The sequence below is a fragment of the Ursus americanus genome, chromosome 20 (assembly GCF_024610735.1).
Source record: "Ursus americanus isolate L20-20 chromosome 20, mUrsAme1.1.p, whole genome shotgun sequence".
In the NCBI taxonomy this organism is placed as follows: Eukaryota; Metazoa; Chordata; class Mammalia; order Carnivora; family Ursidae; genus Ursus; species Ursus americanus.
This window is the reverse complement of record NC_142146.1, coordinates 24883633-24902268: the sequence shown is the minus strand read 5'-3', so window position 1 is coordinate 24902268 and position 18636 is coordinate 24883633. Positions and strand designations below refer to the sequence as shown.

General features: G+C 38.4%; 1 protein-coding gene across 6 annotated transcripts in view; it reads right to left on the bottom strand.

Moving 5' to 3' along the window:
• The window catches only part of SATB1 (SATB homeobox 1), a 101076-nt gene that overhangs the window by 52961 nt on the left and 29479 nt on the right, over window positions 1-18636 (bottom strand). For all 6 annotated transcript variants that reach the window (XM_045791671.2, XM_045791674.2, XM_045791673.2 and 3 more), the window contains one exon: window positions 18099-18222. In XM_045791671.2, coding sequence (XP_045647627.1) covers window positions 18099-18222 — 124 coding nt within the window. The remainder of the gene's footprint in view (window positions 1-18098; window positions 18223-18636) is intronic.

Below are 18636 nucleotides of genomic sequence, written 5' to 3'. Positions count from 1 at the left end.
TGTCTGTGTGACTCAGTTGGTTAAGCATCTGCCTTCGGCTCAGGTCATGATCCCAGTGTCCTGGGATGGAGCCCCACATCAGGCTCCCTGCTCAGCGGGGAGCCTGCTTCTCCCTCTGCCTCTGCCCCTCCCCCCCCACTTGTGTTAGCACAGGCATGCTTGCACACGTGCGTGCACTCCCTCTCCCTCCCAAATAAATATATAAAGTCTTAAAAAAAGAAAGAATGCATAATTTGGGGCCCTACAGCTTAGCAAGACCCCCAGGGGATTTGAGTGTGCATAAAGTTTGGGAAACACCACTTGCACCTGCTACTCCAATTAGCTGGGTTTCAACTGGAGGTGCACTGACTGCATTAACACTCTTCCAAGGTTAACTGACCACATTTAAGGAAAAAACCAAAACTATTCACAGAGATCCTCATTCAGAGAAAGAAACATTCTACAGTCTTACTGCTACCTTCAAGTACAGTAGAGTTCCGAATTTCAAACTAACCATAACATTTTAAAATATACACATTTCATGCTTACTAAATTTCTCAAGGACACCACAGAAGAGAAAATGACCTATTTTGTCATTTGTCTTCACTCTGGTTTTAGCCAAAACCCTGAGAACAAAGTCAACAGTTTAACATATAAAAACAAAGACCGGAATGACAATAATTTTGGAGTTTTTTTTTTTTTTAAACTCATTTGCAACACACAAAAATGTTTTTTTCCCAGCAAATTTTGGTTATGGTAATTTCAGTAACTTAATTGTTATTTTTAACCCTACCACCCATTACCTAGTAGCGGTTCAATTAATTCCCAACCGCATTTTAGGAATAATTAGACTTGCACCACCCACCCTTCCCCCACTCCTTTGTGTAGAAACATGAGAACTTACATTTCAGACTTCAGTTGCTCTGTGGTGAAATAGTTTACAGAAGGCAGCATTGTTTGGGAGACAGGGAACAACCAGAAAAGCCAGTTTGGGGACAAAAGTATTTTTATATCATTATCTTCTTTAAGCTACTTCTACTTAAGCTCTTTTGGTTATTATTGATTCCCCTAACATCCAATATCAGCGTTAATTTTGTAACACGAACACATTCCTTTAATATGTAACTCTTGGGGATCTTTGAAGAACTTCCAGTGAAGGATAAGCCAGAGTTGTATTATTTATGTAAAACACGGCTATCTTTCCTAAGAGGTACCGTGATCTCTCTCTCTTTTTTTTTTTTTTTGGACACTTCCTATTTTATAGTCATTTTCACATTTTATTTCTCTAAAAAGACATTCTTAATGTGCTCGTCGTTCTCTGCCATTAATCCAGTAGCTTGTAATTTTACTAAGAGCCTCCCTCAGTCCAGAGTACAAAAAGATACTTAGCAAGGTTGCCAAAACCAGAGCCAGAAGATTACCTGACCCAGTTAACAATCCGTCAGCTTCAATCACACTTACTCTATTGTAATAATGGATCAATAAAGTCAGACACTAATAAAACTACTGCGATTGCTGATGGATAATGGTGATTCTGCAAATGGATGACAGTTGATGTTCTTCTACTTTGGTCCAATTTTTTAAAACTTATTACTCTTATTCCTAGACATTCTGGCAGTTTCTTAAATGTCAATATAATAGTACATACAACTTTTAGATGTAGTTTATGTCTTAGTTTTCAAAAAAGTACGGGAATTACCTAAATTTTGCTGAGGTTTCTGACAGACATTCAGTCCATTTCAGTTTGCCAACAGTTCTGTATATGAAATTTGCTCTTTGCCACACACCTACTATGTGCCTGGCTGGTACTAGGGACACAAAGGCGGGTTAAGACACAGCCTCTGCCTATAAGAAGTTTACCATCTGTTAGGGAGACAGATACATAAACAGATCACTTCAATTTAATGTGATTTAGGAGACCAACAGTGGAAAATATACGGGGAGGACAAAAGGAAGAATACATGGTACGTGGAAAACAACCCATCTGAAATATTTTTATAACATTAGAGCCCATATGTAATAGTGCTATGTAGCTCATTATTATCCATATGTGGAAAATAATACCCATATGTGCATAATCATCAAAGCTTCCTCCTGCCCTTGTTTAACCCTAACTTGGAAGGCTCTGTCCTTAAGTGACTTTCTGGATGCGTCCTACTCTGTCAGGTGGTGTGTGCTGAAGCAACGCTGATTAATGTAAATATTAGCCTGAGCAAGACGTAAATCGAAAGGCTAATGTGCTGGTTATGACACATGCCAAAGCCACTATTTCAATCCCCTGACTTTCTGTGCTTTCAGGGGACTGGGGAATATTTGGTAATTCAGGTAACTTGGGGTAACCTTTATTTTTATTGGAACAATATGCAGTAATCTGGACAATAAACTGCTCAAGTGGCCACCGCATGAAGACTTTTTTTTCTCGCGGTAAAATTCCTACTGGAGACGTAGGTGTGGCATCTGACTAGACTGTGAGTTTCAAGGCAAGAAAGAGAGATTTCGGAATCTTGTGGGGCACAGGGCATTTGAAAGATCATATTCAGTACTGGTTCTTAAATTTAGAAAATCATAAGGAAGCACCTATGACTTGGATAACACAAATAACAAAATCAAGGGGGGAGCACTATTTTTCCCAGAGGATGGGGGTGTGCAGGGGGGTAGGCAGACCAAGATCCACATTTTTCAGGAGAGATGCTTGGGATTCTTATGTGAATCAAAAAAGACTCCGGTTTAAACAGATTACACTAAGTTGTGAGTTTATGCAGCTCTGGGGCTCCATATTCTTTTCCAGCCCAAACGTCTCGCATATACTAAACACACACTAAATATTCATTTGATGAAAGAGAACAGCTAAATCTGCATTTAAGTCCAAAATGCGCAGCGCACGGGCAGTGTAACCTTGTTCAAGGTAACTGACCCTCACCCTAGCATAACCCCGCTTACCAAATGGGAATCATAGCAGCACTCACTTCATAGGGCTGTTCTGAGAATCCCCTCATTCAGGCACCTTTTTCCATTCACTCGGCATGTATCTACTGAGCTCCTACTAGGTGCCAAGCACGAGGCAAGTTACTAGAAAAATAATGACCCGAAGACAGATACTATCTACACTGACACAGACAATAAATAAAATAATGAATGTTATGCAATTAGCACAGAGCTGGGAACACACCCGAGGATGGACTTGAGACGTTAATTACTATGACAACCCTCTGCCTCCTCCTCTTCACTGGCTTTTATTATATGATCACATTTCAGATCCGTCTAAAGACTGTGCTTTAAATAACAGAAGAGTATCAGACGGAATTTTCAAAATGATGTATTTTAAGTCAAATACATTTTCTTACGAAGAACAGAGAGCATACTAACTAAACTCGTTAACTTATAAGTTCGGTCAAGGGACAACGAGAAAACACCAAAGGAAAAAAGTATTCCCCCCATTTGTTTCAATATTCCGACCTGGCAGTATCTCGGAAGGCCGGCCTGTACCCGGTGGAAGGCCGGCCTGTACCCGGCAGCAGGCCTCAGGAAGTCAAACACCACTTCTTTGACGGGATTTCCGAGCCATGCCCTCTCCCCTCTCTGGCTAACAGCAGCTCATCTTTCAGGACACGGTGCGGGTATGCCCACTTCTGCAAAGCCTTTCTTGACTTGGAGTCCATCCGGCATGTAGCACCTCCCAGCTTTCCTCTCGCTGCTGTGAGTCTTGGGTCTTATCTCTGAAAGGCCTGGACTCACCACAGGGCTGGGCACGTATTAGGTGATCAATCAAAGGATTAAGGGTCACTGAAATTAGCCATTACTGCAGCCTACCAGAAAATCTTTTTTTTTTGGTTCCTAAAGGTCAAAGGTAATGGCAGCTTGTCCCATGAATCTTTCAAATGCATCACTTTAAGCTGTCATGACAGAACTCATAGTTTAAAGAAACTTTGTTCATTAATTTGCAAGAGATCCCTTCCCAGGTTTTTCAAAATACATCCACACAGATGTCTCGGAAGTCTCAGTGCTCGGTGGTTATGTTATTCCAGTTCTCTCTCTCGGTGTCTATTTATACAAGCTCTCCAAAGCACTTCGAAAAAGGCACAACTTGTATCTCAAGTTTTCCTATTCAGTGGCCAGTCTACGTAGAATGTCAGTATTCTGGGAATAAAATAATCAGGCTGACCGAACTCGTCAGCTCAAATCCCAAGTTCAAATGCTACACAGTACACCAACCAATGAACAGGCCCCCAGCTTCCAGTGTTGGGAAACGCAATCTGAAAGTTGGCAGAAACTGGCTGTGGGTCTCATAACCCCAGTGTGACACAATATTCTCATCCTAGGAGCCAAGTTGTAAGCTTTTCTAAGATCCATAAAGCACATGTCTGCTCCCTATGAAGAGCTCCGGTTCTTTCTGAGAGTCTGCCGAAGTTCCGATCTGAAAGAATGCCATCTTCACAGAAACCCCAGTACTCTAGAATGATACCATCTGCCACAGGCTGAGCTTCCTTTTCAGCCAAATACATTATTTATAACCTTTCTAATTGTGAAAAGGTAAGGGTGGAATTTTTCTAAAGCCTGACTTAGACAGAGTTAGAACATTCTGAACCTTTGCTCTCAAATACTGCAGGTCTCCAAAAGTGAGAAACAAAAACAGCAAAAAAACCCATAAAGGAACGGGCTGAGGTCATATCCTTTTTCTAAATATTATATATTCTTTCAAACCCCTACTAGAAAATAACTACGCTGTAGGTGTATCTTTAGAACACATTTAGAAACTGAAGGAAGACTGTTTTATTTTTCTACTTGGTCATCTTTAGTAGGCAATGAAGAGGTTTAGGGAGAGGTGAGGCCTTCTGAAAAAAAAAAAAAAGGTTTAGCAACTGGGGAAAGGCAGTGATCTGATTACCCTTAAAATTGCTTTGTTGTGCCTTTAACGACAACAAAAAAACCCACCCCAAAACAATGCTAATCAGGTTATTCAATCATTTAAACCAAAACTGTTCATGCTTTTCTGCCAAATCAACCAACCACAGCAAAATCTGTTATCTCTGATTGCTCAGCTTCCAGTCAAAAAACAGTTAACCCCCACTATACCAAAAGTTTTCCAAAATACCCTCCCAGCTCTGCGTGCTCATGGAGAATAAAGGGAAAGCCATGTCATCTTTAAAGGGTAATTGAAGTGCTGTACCATATTTGCATATTACAATATACGCTAATAAACTAAACAGCCTGTCCCGGAAGCCAGCAGCTCCCTAGCATTTCATCTGATCTCCATACTGACTTTTTGTGCTCTGTATGTACCTATTTTAAACAGGGCTGGGAGATCACGATCAAAACTTACTAAGGACTTGCTGACGGTCTAACTGAGGTGGGAGGAGGTAGCAAGAGCATCTACAAAATGGTGGCTCGCCCATGTTTAAAGCTTTCAGGCTCCATCAGCAGAGAGGGCAAAGGCTACCACATCTTATTTACACAATTATCTAAATACGATTAAACAGCTGATGGACAAATATTAAACTGGAAAATGTATAGTCATTTCAGCTTAATGTAATCCTCTTTCTGTAAACACCCAGGATGATTTTTTTCAACCAGAACAGTCCTGACATCTCATAAGCCTAAGGGTGAATAGCAAGAGATTGTTTTTGATAGTTATAAATATTCAAAAGACATGCAGACCATCTGCTTTCATAATACAGGTAAAGCAAGACTGAAATGGTGAGTGCTGTATAAAAATGATTCTTTTAACAAAGTCTTCCTCTCCTCGAAAACTATAAAGACAGATGTCAAAAACTGTTTACACAGAGCAATCAGGAGCGTGCAAAATGTAATATTCCTTTTACACACAGTGCTTGCTAAAGAGATTTTTTTTTCTTTTTCTTCCCATCTGTGTGTTGCAACACATTTCTACAAGTTAAAAACATTTTTTTCAAACAGAGATCTCATGAATACCCAAAAACATGCTATCTGGTTTCTGAATGCTAATTAATTTCAACTAAGGAATCTGAATATCTTTTTCTGTAGGAAGGAATGTATGTTTTGAATTGGAATACTCTAGAGACGGCAAGGGAAATAATCTTGCTCAGGTTTAATTCTAGAAGGCGATTTCCATGGGTCTACCTTGTCTGTAATATATATCTGCTATGTCCATGTTTTAAATGAAAGCACATTACTGCTAATGTCTTTGGCATAAAGTCTAAAATAATTGTTTTCTGAAATAAATGCCCGCACATGTAAAATGTATATACAGAAACCTTTCACTTCTCAGTCGATGCAGAGTGATGCATAAAACCCCACAGTTAATTTTCAGGACTGGAACACTAATCTTGACAGTAACCTTTTTATGTATTGTATTAATGGCACAGAGGCATTAAGCACCTTTTTATAATTTTCAATAAAATGAGCATTTACTGAACAATCTGTCAAACTGCTGGCTCCCTATTCTTTCACATTTTTATTTTTCGCGAAGTGTAACTTCATATACTCTGATGGCCCTCCTCTTTCCCCATAGTCCCGTCTGTCTATGGCCTGAATTTTCATGGCAGTTATTCTTTATATGCATGTGAAAAGCTCAAAGGTCAAACTTCAATTTTGCATCGAAAGGAATCAACTTCATATTCAAATACAATTTTAAGAGGGATTCTCAGCAAATGGAGTTTTCTCTTAATCCCAAAGGATATCAAATACTACAAATAAGTTCTAACAAAAAAGGCATCACGTGAGATGGGGACACGGAGCGAATTTGTTGAAAATTAACAGGTAGTCCCCCATGTGGTATTTGGGGGTGGGAAGGAAGGGAAATGGGTTTCAATTTATGAGAAGCAAATGGCAGGATTTCTAAGTGTAATATTCTGTTTGTGCATGTTAGCTTATGTTCCCCAAATCTTTCCCTCTGGATCCTCTGTTGCTTTCTAAGCCATTCTCTTGGGAGATACAACTGGGGCATATTCGGAACCTCAATTTGTTGAGAAGAGACTAATCACTTATAAATTTTACTTAAACTCCAGTTGTCACAGTTATGGCTTTTGCCATCCTGATGAATCCCAGTGCCTGAAAATGGCATTTTCACAGAAAGTAATCCTTGTATCATGCTAGAAATGGAAATCTCAGAACAAAGCTCGAAAAGAATACAAGAGGAAGCACAAAGAGAACACACCTAAATCTGTTTTAATTTTCTTACTGCATTCCCTAAGGATGAAAATGTGATCACTGCAAAGCACAGACATTTTATTTATTTAACTATCCAATTCATAATTTTTAAAGAAAATGTCCGTTCACTGTTCATATGGCTTTTTGACATAAAGTAATTTTACATAGGGCCGGGATAATATCCTTTGACCAGATTCTCTACTCTTTTTGTATAAGTACCTATTCTAGATCTTTCTTACCATACCTAAACCTTCTTATTCGAATTAACTGAATATGTTAGTAAAGCGCTTAAATTAGAAAGTATTTGTTAAAACATGTATTACAACTAAGGGCATGTAATATTTCAAATTAACCGCACATAGAGGCTTACATTTGTTCATCTGCAACAGGCACGGGATTGAACTAGATAATCTCCAGGGTCTCTTCTAACAGCTTTCAGAGTCTAGGAAATCTACATGTATTCCCAAACAGAGGTCCTATAGCGTCTTCTTCAATGACTTAAGAAGATTCACTTGTAAGACACATCAACCATTTGCAGGCACTCACTGCAAATGTCCCAACCACAGTTTTACTATTAGGAAGGTTAAAGTATCCCCCCCACACCCTGGTATCTTGCTTATAATGTGATTATTAAAAATACACCCATTGTTATTAAACATTATACTACTCCAAACTGACTTTTTGGAAGTTTTTCGTTAGATTAATCTAAATCCAGTGACTTTAATTTTACAGCAAAAACTGTGTTCTAAGATTTTAAACTTTAGGTACTCTATACCAACTTGCAAATTTGGGGGAATGCTTGCTTATTCTTTCTCTGATGGTCCTTGTGTAGTTAAATCTCCCAACCTCTATGGAGATTAAAATTTCTAGTATCTGCACGTAGACATAACAGGAAAAAAATAGCAAATTTGTGTTCAGTTCCAGAGGTCCTAAATAAAGGAAACATAAAGCCACAGCGTAAAAGGACTGAAGTAGTTCAAATCCATTTTTTCAAAAGTAAGTACAGTTGACCCTTGAACAACATAGGTTTGAACTGCATGGGTCCATTTATATGCAGTGGCATTTTTTTTTTTTTACAGTACTGTATTTTCTCTTATGATTTTCTTAACGTTTTCTTTTCTCTAGCTTACTTTATTGTAAGAATACAGTACGTAATACATGTAACATACAAAATAGGTGTTAATCAACTGTTTATGTGATCTGCAAGGCTTCGGGTCAACAGCAGGCTGTTAGTAGTTAAGTTACTGAGAAGCCAAAATTTGTACGTGGATTTTCGACTGTGCAGGGGGTCAGTGTCCCTAACCTTGAGCTGTCCAAAGGTCAACTGTACTAGAATTAGGCTCTCTATCTCTTTATAGATTACATATTCCTTCTCTGCATTCCTTCTTCATATGAATGTTATTAAGATTTTAAGCCGTATTGCCTGAAACTGGGGAAGAAAAGACAGTCCAGCTTTTAGCTTTCTACGGAACCACAAAACTCTCTTTGGGAATCTCATGAAACCTTTCAAAGGTCTCACCACATATACTCCCGAAAGTAACTCTTCACTTCTAGGTCGGCACAAACCCCCAGAAGCCCATTTAGGGTCCATGAATCCCCTAAGATCTGATCCAAGATTTCCCAGGAGGTTAAAGGCTAAATCATGTCGTTGATTTCTGTGTTTTACTAGTTACCTTTGTCAACCAAGACTTTCCATGTGTACTTGATAAATATAAACCAACGTCACGTTGGGATTAGGTCACAAAGCAAAATCAAATTAATCTGTCTCATCTTTATCAACAGCATGACAATGCTTCACAGTTTTGGAAACTGCCATATCCTGGCAGTCACCTCTTCAGGAGTCACAGTAAAATGGTAAAAATGTGCTGCACAGGTTGGACATCGAGACATAATGAGCCCCGTCCGTCGCAGGAGGCTATGTGTCCTGGCTGAGATGGGGCTCATGCGGAAGGACGGACAAACCAAGCCCCCGAGGCCCATTCTGGAACGGCGGGACAGTTATCTACGCTTGCAGCTCTCCCTAAATTCAGGTGATTCCGAGCCTTTGTACAGCTGACTTTAACGCATAATGCGTTTATAGCTCTAAACGGAGTCTCCAATGCCAAATGTGGACTTCAGAGCAGCAACTGAGGAATGGACATTGTGAGCCCGTACAGGGTGGTACAGACTGTTAGCATTTCTACGTTGGCAGCACCGGCATCTTTGTATATAAATCACTTGACTCTGCTTTTGAAATTTCCCTTCTTTAGATATTTTTAAATATGAGAAATGGACAAATGGAATTAACAGTAAAAAAGCAAGGACCTCAAATATAACACAACAGAGCTAAAATGAAAAGTATTAACCATGCTGAGATATACGTTTGATTATGGAAGAAAAATTTTAAACATGCATATAAATATAGTGCTAAAGACTGCGCCTAACGGTGACATATAATTACGTCTTTTACAGCATTTTTTACATCTCTGGGTCCCCTGTACCTCTAAGACCACTGTTCTGCTTAAGAACATGTAAATTTGTATATATATTCAAGACTATCACAACATGAGCAAAAAGACGAGACAGCCTGGGATAACAGAGAAAAATTTACTTAGAGAAAAATTCAGAGGTAATTTGCTCTTAGTTAGATAAATTAAAAATTCAGAATTAAGTAAAATAGGAAAAATATTTTGTACAGTAGGATACTATAGATTAGAGTATCTATAAAATACTACTAATAAAACTACCGACATAGTTTATTGGTTCATGAAACGAATACGGTGAAAATCCTATGAGGCTATGTCAGCTCCACAGATATTCCTGAGATCCTACTGTGTGCCAGGATTTACAACCGCGGTGACAAATCAAACTTAGTCCCTTTGTGACAGTTAATCACAATGTAAGCCGAGCCTAGTTAGTCTGCACATAATTTCAGAACAGTGTGGAAAGTACTGTGATGGGTGCGCAAAGGCAGGATGGAGCCCTGAGTGCAGGGAGTGGGAATGACAGGAGTTCAAGAAAAGGACACCAGACAAACTCCCACCTGAGGCATCGTTATCCTCTCTGGACATTGTCTAGTCTAGAGTACCTTATATGCTTAACTTACAAATGGGCATTTAAAGTGCAAAGTTCAGGGGTGCCTGGGTGGTTCAGTCAGTTAAGCGTCTGCCTTCAGCTCAGGTCATGATCCCAGGGTCCTGCATCAGCTCCCTGCTCAGCAGGGAGTCTGCTTCTACCTCTCCCCCACCCCCATTCTCTTTCTCTCTCACACATAAATAAGTAAAATCTTAAAAAAAAAAAAAGTAAAGTGCAAAGTTTAGCCTTCCTCCACTTCCATCTTAAAATACATGGGAACTTTATAATGATTCAAAGGATGATGTTAGAAGTGTCCCTCACAGGTGAGAATGGACTACAACACAGTCCTTTAATTCTTCTATGAATGAAATGTTCTTGGTTGTTTCCATAAAAAGTGAATTTTGCATCAAAATCTTCTATGGAGCAGCAGTTTCTTAGACTACGCGGCACCCCCAAGGGAAATTTCAAGCTCTCAATCCCCATGTTGCAGAAAAACAGCCAAAGTTACTATACACCTTAGAACTGAGCACTGTTCTAAATGTGTAACATGTATTAATTCATATAATTATCATAACAATCCTGAAAAATTGGTACTGTTATCTTCCTACTTTATAGATGAGGGAATTGAGGCATGGAGAGTCACTTCCCGGAGCTTACAGAGCTGGTAAACGAGAGCGCTCACATTCTTGACTCCTAGGTAAGGAACGCTATAAGCTCACTAATGAAGGTGATGGCACACACGGACTCATATAAAAAGTGCCAGAATGAAGTTGTTGAAGAAACACATCACTTCGACAAACAGTTCCATTAAGAAATAAGAAGAAAACAAAATCAAGCTCTGTTTCAATACCTCTCTGGAAATCCTATTGCTACGTTTCATAAAGTCCATACCTGTTTCAGGTAGCTCCACATTTTTAACCGCCTGGGAACAAATGCTGGATTGGCAGCAGAAAGGGGCAAGCCTAGGAGAACCAGTGGTACCCAGACACGAAGTCCCCTTGTCTTCTCATTTGGGTAAGAATGTGATCTTAGAAGAAGAATGTTATGGTGCTAACAAACAGTTAATCTCTTCTTAACTTTCAACCTATCACATCTGGTTTGCATCTTTAATCCCTTTGAGTAAACTAAATTAGATTAGCATTTTTATGGGAAAATATTGCAATAATAATATTTTTTTAAAGAAGAAAGAAAAAAGATGATGGCTAAAAAGGATAAAGTTTTAGTGTAAATATGAAAGAAAAAAAAAAAGACTACTGAAGGAAGTCAGCTACCTTCTCCACAATGAGGAATTCTGCAACTTTATGAATGTCCACGATGAAACTCCAGCACCCCGTAATAATTCTGCATATTAGAACACTAAATACAATCTTACATTTCTGAAGCGCCCTTCATGCAAGCATCCCAGGGTGCTTTACAATCATTATGAGTTAAAATTAAAACTGAAGCACATACAATTCCTAATAGAATCATTTTAAAAATGCTAAACAGAACAAATAACTTTTAAGTCTAGATTTAAAAGTCCCAACAGCCAGAGCGTTCCTTACTTCAATTGGCAATGAGCTGCAGAGCCGGGCTGAGGCTCTCTCCTGTTATGTTAAAGGCTTTCTTATGTTTTTTATACTCGGAGCACGTTATGATCAAGCAGTTTCCAATGAAACAGGAAAAAAAAATTGGGTGCAGGTATCTGTTTGTTTTGATTATTCTGAATTTAAGGTCTTTTGTTTATTTGTTTATGAGTCTGTATGGCCAAATCTGACATGAAATAAAGCAGGTTTAAAAAGCAAATCCAGGTAGAGCCCAACTTGAAATTTAAGTGGTAATTGTGAAAAAACACACTCCAAAAGCACTCTTAAACTAGCTCTGTTTTAGCAAGAAAATCAGATTGATGCATGATTTGGTTAACTTTTTAAAAAAACAATTAGAAAACAGCATTTAGTAGGCTTTCTCCAGGCCATATTTACTCCTAAACCTCGGCAAGTATTTATTATTCGGCAAATCAGAAGAAAATAGGGGAAATGCTCTCATGATATGGTAATTTTCCTTGCATTAGTGATTTTGAGGTCAAAGGAAACCTGTTAAGATCTAAAACAAAGCACAGGTAAAAATCTATTAAGTGAAAATGAAGTACTTACACATTGTAAAGCACTCTCTAAACTGGCATGACTTAAACTCTTTTATGTTTTACTATTGTGAAAAGATAGTAGCTATAAAATATTTGAGATCAATCCATTTTAAGTTAGATGCTTTATTAAGTTTGGCTTTTTTGATTAATATATCTGAAAGGTTACAGACAGCTAACATCAAGCTACAGTAAAATCCTTATGTATCTAAATCAGCTAAAAATGAGCCTGATATATGAGATTCAAAAAGGAAAACTTGCAATTTGGAGCACATTTTTATTCTTCTATTGTAGATTCTATATATTCTAATAGTAACACAAAGCAGATAACTCACTAAGTTGAAGGAGAAAGAGTAGTAACTGGTTCAAAAAAGAAGGCAAGAAAAAGTATCAGCAATTCACACTACTACCCATGGAAGACTGGTTTACCATTGCCTTTATGGAGCTCACCATGAATACAATTGCTGAAAATGCTTAATAAAATCCAATCAGTATCAAGTACTTCAGTGCCTGGCAAAGCGGATGTTCATAACCTTGGATTCCCATGGTCAGTAGGGTAAGGGCTGGGAAAAGTTTGGTAATTTAAAAAAGGATACGTATTTAAATAACAACAAAATTTATGTATTACATCAGGAAGGGGCAAGTACAAAATCCTACAAGCACATCTCAAACAGGAAATGTTCTATTTTTAAGTGGAGCTGGCCAGTTATATCCTCATCCATCATTAGCAGGCCAGTGGCTGACTAAAGTCTAGCCTTGCAAATAGACTCAAGAAATTCAACTGCCCACTGCTTCCAATGCAAATGCCTAACATTGTCTTGGGGGCCAAAACAAAGGGCTGGTAGCTCAATTACACCAACCGATCCAGACGCATGTGACAGGATGGGGCAGGAAGTGACTGTCATAGAGCTGCTAAACTCAAACCTTTTGGAACCTCCCAAATACCCGGATTATCCCAGAAGTCAGTCCCTGTGGTCTGAACTACCCTCTCACTCTAAGCTAGGGGCATGAAATGATGATACTTTTAAAGCAAGTCAATGGACAAACAACAGAATCAAACCCCATATCCTAAAGCAAAATTTCAGCAGTGAGAATAAATCCAATTGGAAAACTGTAAGCAGTTATCAGGACTTAGGGAAAAGGAAGTCGTTTATAAAACACATCAAATTAATTTGAGAAAGGCTTCAAAAAAAAAAAAAAAAAAGTCCTTCATCTATATGTAACCCAGAAGGATATTTGGTTAAGCTCACAGGCTCTGCGCATGAATTCTCACCCCTCTGCTTTACCAGCTGTGACTCTGAGACTCATGCAAACACTCTATACCTCAGGTTTCCTCAACTGAGAATGGGATACAAACTATCTAATGCTTAGGGTGATAGATTTGCCTGTGATACATCAAAAACACTAAATAAAAATTGTTATTATTTCAACTATTAGAGTGTATCATCCTTATTACCACATAGGAAACAGGACACCTGTCACACAGCAGAATGTCAATATATATTTTTGAATGAATAAGTATGTGAATATGTGAATAAATTTCATAGGGTCAGACTCTCACATGAAATACAATATATGAATATTGATGTTGGATATTCTCGAGAGAAGTGATTACTAATGTTTAACTATTTTCAGAAATGTCATTTCAGTCTTAAAATTATGAAACAATAATGCAAAGTGCAGCTTAAAAAACATATTTATAGCCTAACTGATAGCAATTTTTAAATTGTTGCTCCGCTGTGTTATGCATCATACAGACTGAAAATCAACTGAGCACAGAGGTTTATTAAATGTCTATGGCAATGACTGTCAAGTTTCACAGAATCAGCGTGGTTAAATGGTAAGCTCCAGGAGGGCAGGGTGGTTTACCTGTTTTGCCAATACCTAATGAAAAGCCTGGCATATATTAGATCCTTAGATGCTGTCAGGAAAAGGAAAAAGGAAAAAATGATTTACTCAATATGACTTCTAAATGGAATGTTCAAACCTAAATATATTTTATATATATTTTGCTGCTTGAAAATAAAAATGACAATTCTCACTTACTTCATGAAGGACTTGGGCCTAGAACGACGTTTCCTCAGGTGAGAAAGTGACCCAGTGCCTTAACAATGTGACAGTTGTGATGTATGAGTGAGTGTGTGCGTGTGTGCGTGGTAGGGGAGGGGTGGGGTGGGAAAAATGTACCTAGCAGATTAAAATTTCTCAGGAGTATCTTACCTAAATATTTTTAGCAGACATTAGGCTGGGAGAAGTAATAATTGACCTTTTACTTATGGTACTTTTAACAAAATGAATCTATCCTTGTACTGAATGTATACATATTTATCCAGTTCTTAAGTTGAATTTCTAAAACTTCAGGGAAAACCAAAATGAAAATGAAATGCTTTATTGTAAATCAAAATGTTTACATTATTTAACTCCCCATTTACCCCCCGAATCCATACTCTCAATGTTCTCATGACCACAGGCTTTCCTGTCCCCAAGCCAGATTTATTCTCTCCTCCTTACTTGCGGTTCAAAATACAACACCCAGCTTATCCAATCACATTCACGGAAAAAGGGAGAGTAACAAGAAAGTGACCAACTTCAGATCCATAAGGAGCTAAGGTGTCTTAGCAGGTTTTTACAAAAATAAACACGTGGTATAAAAACTTAATAGATGGATGTCAATCTATTCGGGCAGATTTATGATTTAGGAAAGTAGTAATAGAATAAGGGCATAGTTATAAATCAAACCTTTATGCACCCTTATGGAGTTCCTGCATCTGGAGAAAACCTTGCAAATGTTATCAGACATTATGGCAAGACAAGAGAAGTATTCATTTTAAAATCAACACACTCTAAAATTTATCACTGGGAAAGGACTTTTGGGTCGGTCACTAACCAGCACTTTGACTTTGATCTCCAGGGCCACTGGCTCCTTCATCTGTCCAAGGAGGAGTCTGGGTAGGATAAAACCTAGTTCTAAGATTCCAAGGACATCTGCACAGCAAGTGTGCAGGAATCCTCCTAAGAGCATTGGAGGCAGGGCTTGTCAGATACCCCAGGCACATTCCCGCTGGATTCCCACTGGTATCCACTCCCCGCTTCTACTCTGTGAAGGGAGCTGAACTGAGGTCTGCAGGGTGGACATCCTGCTCAATGTCACAGTAAAGGACTCTAGAGCTATACTTGCTCCTGAGATATTTTATCATATTAAATAAAACTCTTAATGCACGGCAAAATGCGGATGCCAGACTGTATGTTCAAAATTCTCAAGTGAATCGATCAAACCTCCACAGGGGGGTAAAACAAGCCTTAAGAGTTAGCATTTCTTGATGTTAGGTTCCATTTTGTAGAAGACTGAGGCAGTATTTTTCTTGCTAGGCATTTTTCACAATGCCATCATCCTCTACGGTCTCTCAACCACAGGGGAAAGAAAGAGGAGTTCTGCCAAGCTCGGCATATAAGTTGGGCTTAGGCCTTACAGAGCTTGGATTTCTCTTCTTTAACTAATAACTTATGAAAGAAAAGAAAATAAAGAAGCAAGTGGAAAACAGTCCATTATTAAAACTTCCTGCTTTGAGTATCAAGATTCATGGACTCATTCTAGAGAAAAAAATAAAAGATGACACAGCTGAGTATAAAATAACTCACTCATTTAAAAAGAACAGGTTGCATTTTTTTCATCATATTAAACATTAAATTAATTTCAAATATTTGTTGCCGCTGGTAAACTACACTCAGTTTTTGTCAAAAGATATTTTTAAAGAAAGGACAATTGTAATTATAACCCATGTTGAAGTTAGAGCCTAGTTCCACCGCTCACTGATTACGGCAGGGTCTACAACTACACACAGACGCACATTCCTCCAAAGGCCTCTCTACAGAAATTCACCAATGTAGGACTCTAAAACCAAGCCCCGAATTTCATTTTGTCATTCTGCTTAATGTTATAATTGTCTGTATTCAATTCATTTCCCATGATAACATTAAGTAAACTCACAATTATATTTAGAAGCTATAGTGAGGTGGAGTTTACTGGCTGAATGTTGATGTCATTTAACAATTAATTCTCACTGCTTCTATCAGTAAATACTCGTACTAGCATCCTCTTCTCCAGCTCACAGTAAATGCCTTAAATCTTTGCCTGAATTTACTTCCAAAATCAATGGGACATTTAGCAACATGTAGATACATGGCCTTCCTGTACTGGGTAAATGTTTACGTGCATTTTAACTCTGAGTTAAAGAAAAAAAAGTTTATTTCTAGGACGTTTCAAATTTTCAAATGCTAGCAACCAAGTGACATATTATCTGGAGTTGTCTGCAAAACCTAAAGTCCCCGATGTAAGAGTCACCTGCTTCATTATATCATCCTATTGATTTAACTGTGTTTAATTAATTTAAATTACTTTTATTTGATGGTTATAAATTCACATCCTCTCTACTCCAAAGATGAGAGAAGGAAGATAGAAGGAAATAAGCTAAAATGACAAAAAGAGTTTGCCCTGAATTCCAAGAAATTGACACTTGCAATATAGAAAATATTTTACCTATGGCTATAGCCTACCTTAAAAGAATATATATAGAAAGCCATATTTAAGTATCAACTTAATTCATTTGCTCTATTCCTACAACTGCTAACAAATATCAAAGTAAAGCTGATGGACTGTAACCTGAGACGCATGGAGTTTCCATAAAACAGTAGCACAAAAGCCCACAAAGCTTCCTTCCAAAGCTCCCAGTACCCTTGCGACCACCACACTGGAAATACAATTTGGGAACATCTCAACTGCAGAAATGTTTATAGCAGAATCACACGATTCACATTCAAGGGACTGAAGCCTAACATTCAGAATTACATTTTGAACTTGAAATAAAAGAACTTCAAAATGGGGTAAAAATCTAGTTAGATCGTACTTGAATTATACTATATCATGGGATGACCTCACATGGGTTTGACACTGAGGGATGGCATTCTAACACAATTACATAGTGACTACCCAGGCAGCCCATTAAGAGCAGGTTCATAGCACCCTTTTTTATGTGAAATCAGCTGAGCATTATCAAAAATGATGTCTGGTTTTAAATTTAGAGACGGGGCAGTCTCTATCTAGAGTTTTAGTTACGCTTCACCACAATTCATTCTAAAATATCAAGTACAATAATAATAAATCTTTGTCTCATTTCAAGAATCTCTGATGAGATGACAGGAATCTCAGAGGGAAAAAAAAAAAAAAAAGATTCCCCCAAAAAACAAAACAAAAACACAGTAAACCCAAATGCCACAAACCTCGTGACAAAATCCCAATAAGTAACTACTCAACCTTTGGTTACAGGGAAGAAACTTCTTATTTTTGTACTTGTTTATACGAAATGCTTTTCTCCCCCTTTCTGTAGCGAACAAAATATCCCAAAACCGCACTCTTATTTTATTCAGGTAGCATGGCGAAGTTTTCCATTAACACTCTCACTGCCATTCCCACTCACCAAAGGTTCCTGGAAGTTATACCACCTTTACTCTTTCCTAAATAAGGGCACTCTGGAGAACGCAGCTTCCATGCTCAGAGCACTCAGGAGAAGCATCTGAAAACAAGCTAGCACAGTCTTCTACTGAGCTGTTTTTCCTTCGCTCTTTTCCCCCAGGGAGAAAAAGTGTAAAGGCTCTGTCCAGAATAAATCAGGCATACTGTTTAAAGTCACCAGTGGTCAAGCCACTTTGCGATTTTGACAGTCTTGCTTCACATACCAGTTGCTTTAGACTATGGAGCCCCATCAAACCTCAAATCAGGGCTGCCCAGGATGGCTTATTATTTATTACATGCTATGCTAAGTACCTGTGAAAGGGGGCACTCCTTGGCCAACGAACTCTGATTCATATCTTTCAGTAAGTCCTTCAGAGCATTCCTTACTGTGGTGTGCGACCATTGCTCGGGAGGCAAGTCTTCTAGTTTGGGGCAACTATTTGAGACATAGATTAGAAAGGGGATTATTACAAGATTGCATCCCGCTGCAGAACATTCCTTTAAGACAGACAGATTTCATTTTGCGCATCAAACAGATGCATCTGGAGATTGCTCTCGGTCTCCTGATTGTTCCGATTAGTTAATTACTTTATACAACACATCTGCTGTATCGATGCATGAATTATACATCAGCTGCCTGTGGTGGCTATTTTTTCATGTTACTTCTACCTTCCTGCTCTGATGCGCTTGGGAAGACAATTTAAGGTGTACTGCTTTCTCACGAGCCATCGTGAAAAGCATTAACGTATTAACCGTTTTCCTTTCGTGACTCTGCTCATACGAATTAAAATGGTAAAAAAATATAAATAAATAAGATCGCGGCAATGGTGAATAAGGCATTCTTTCACAA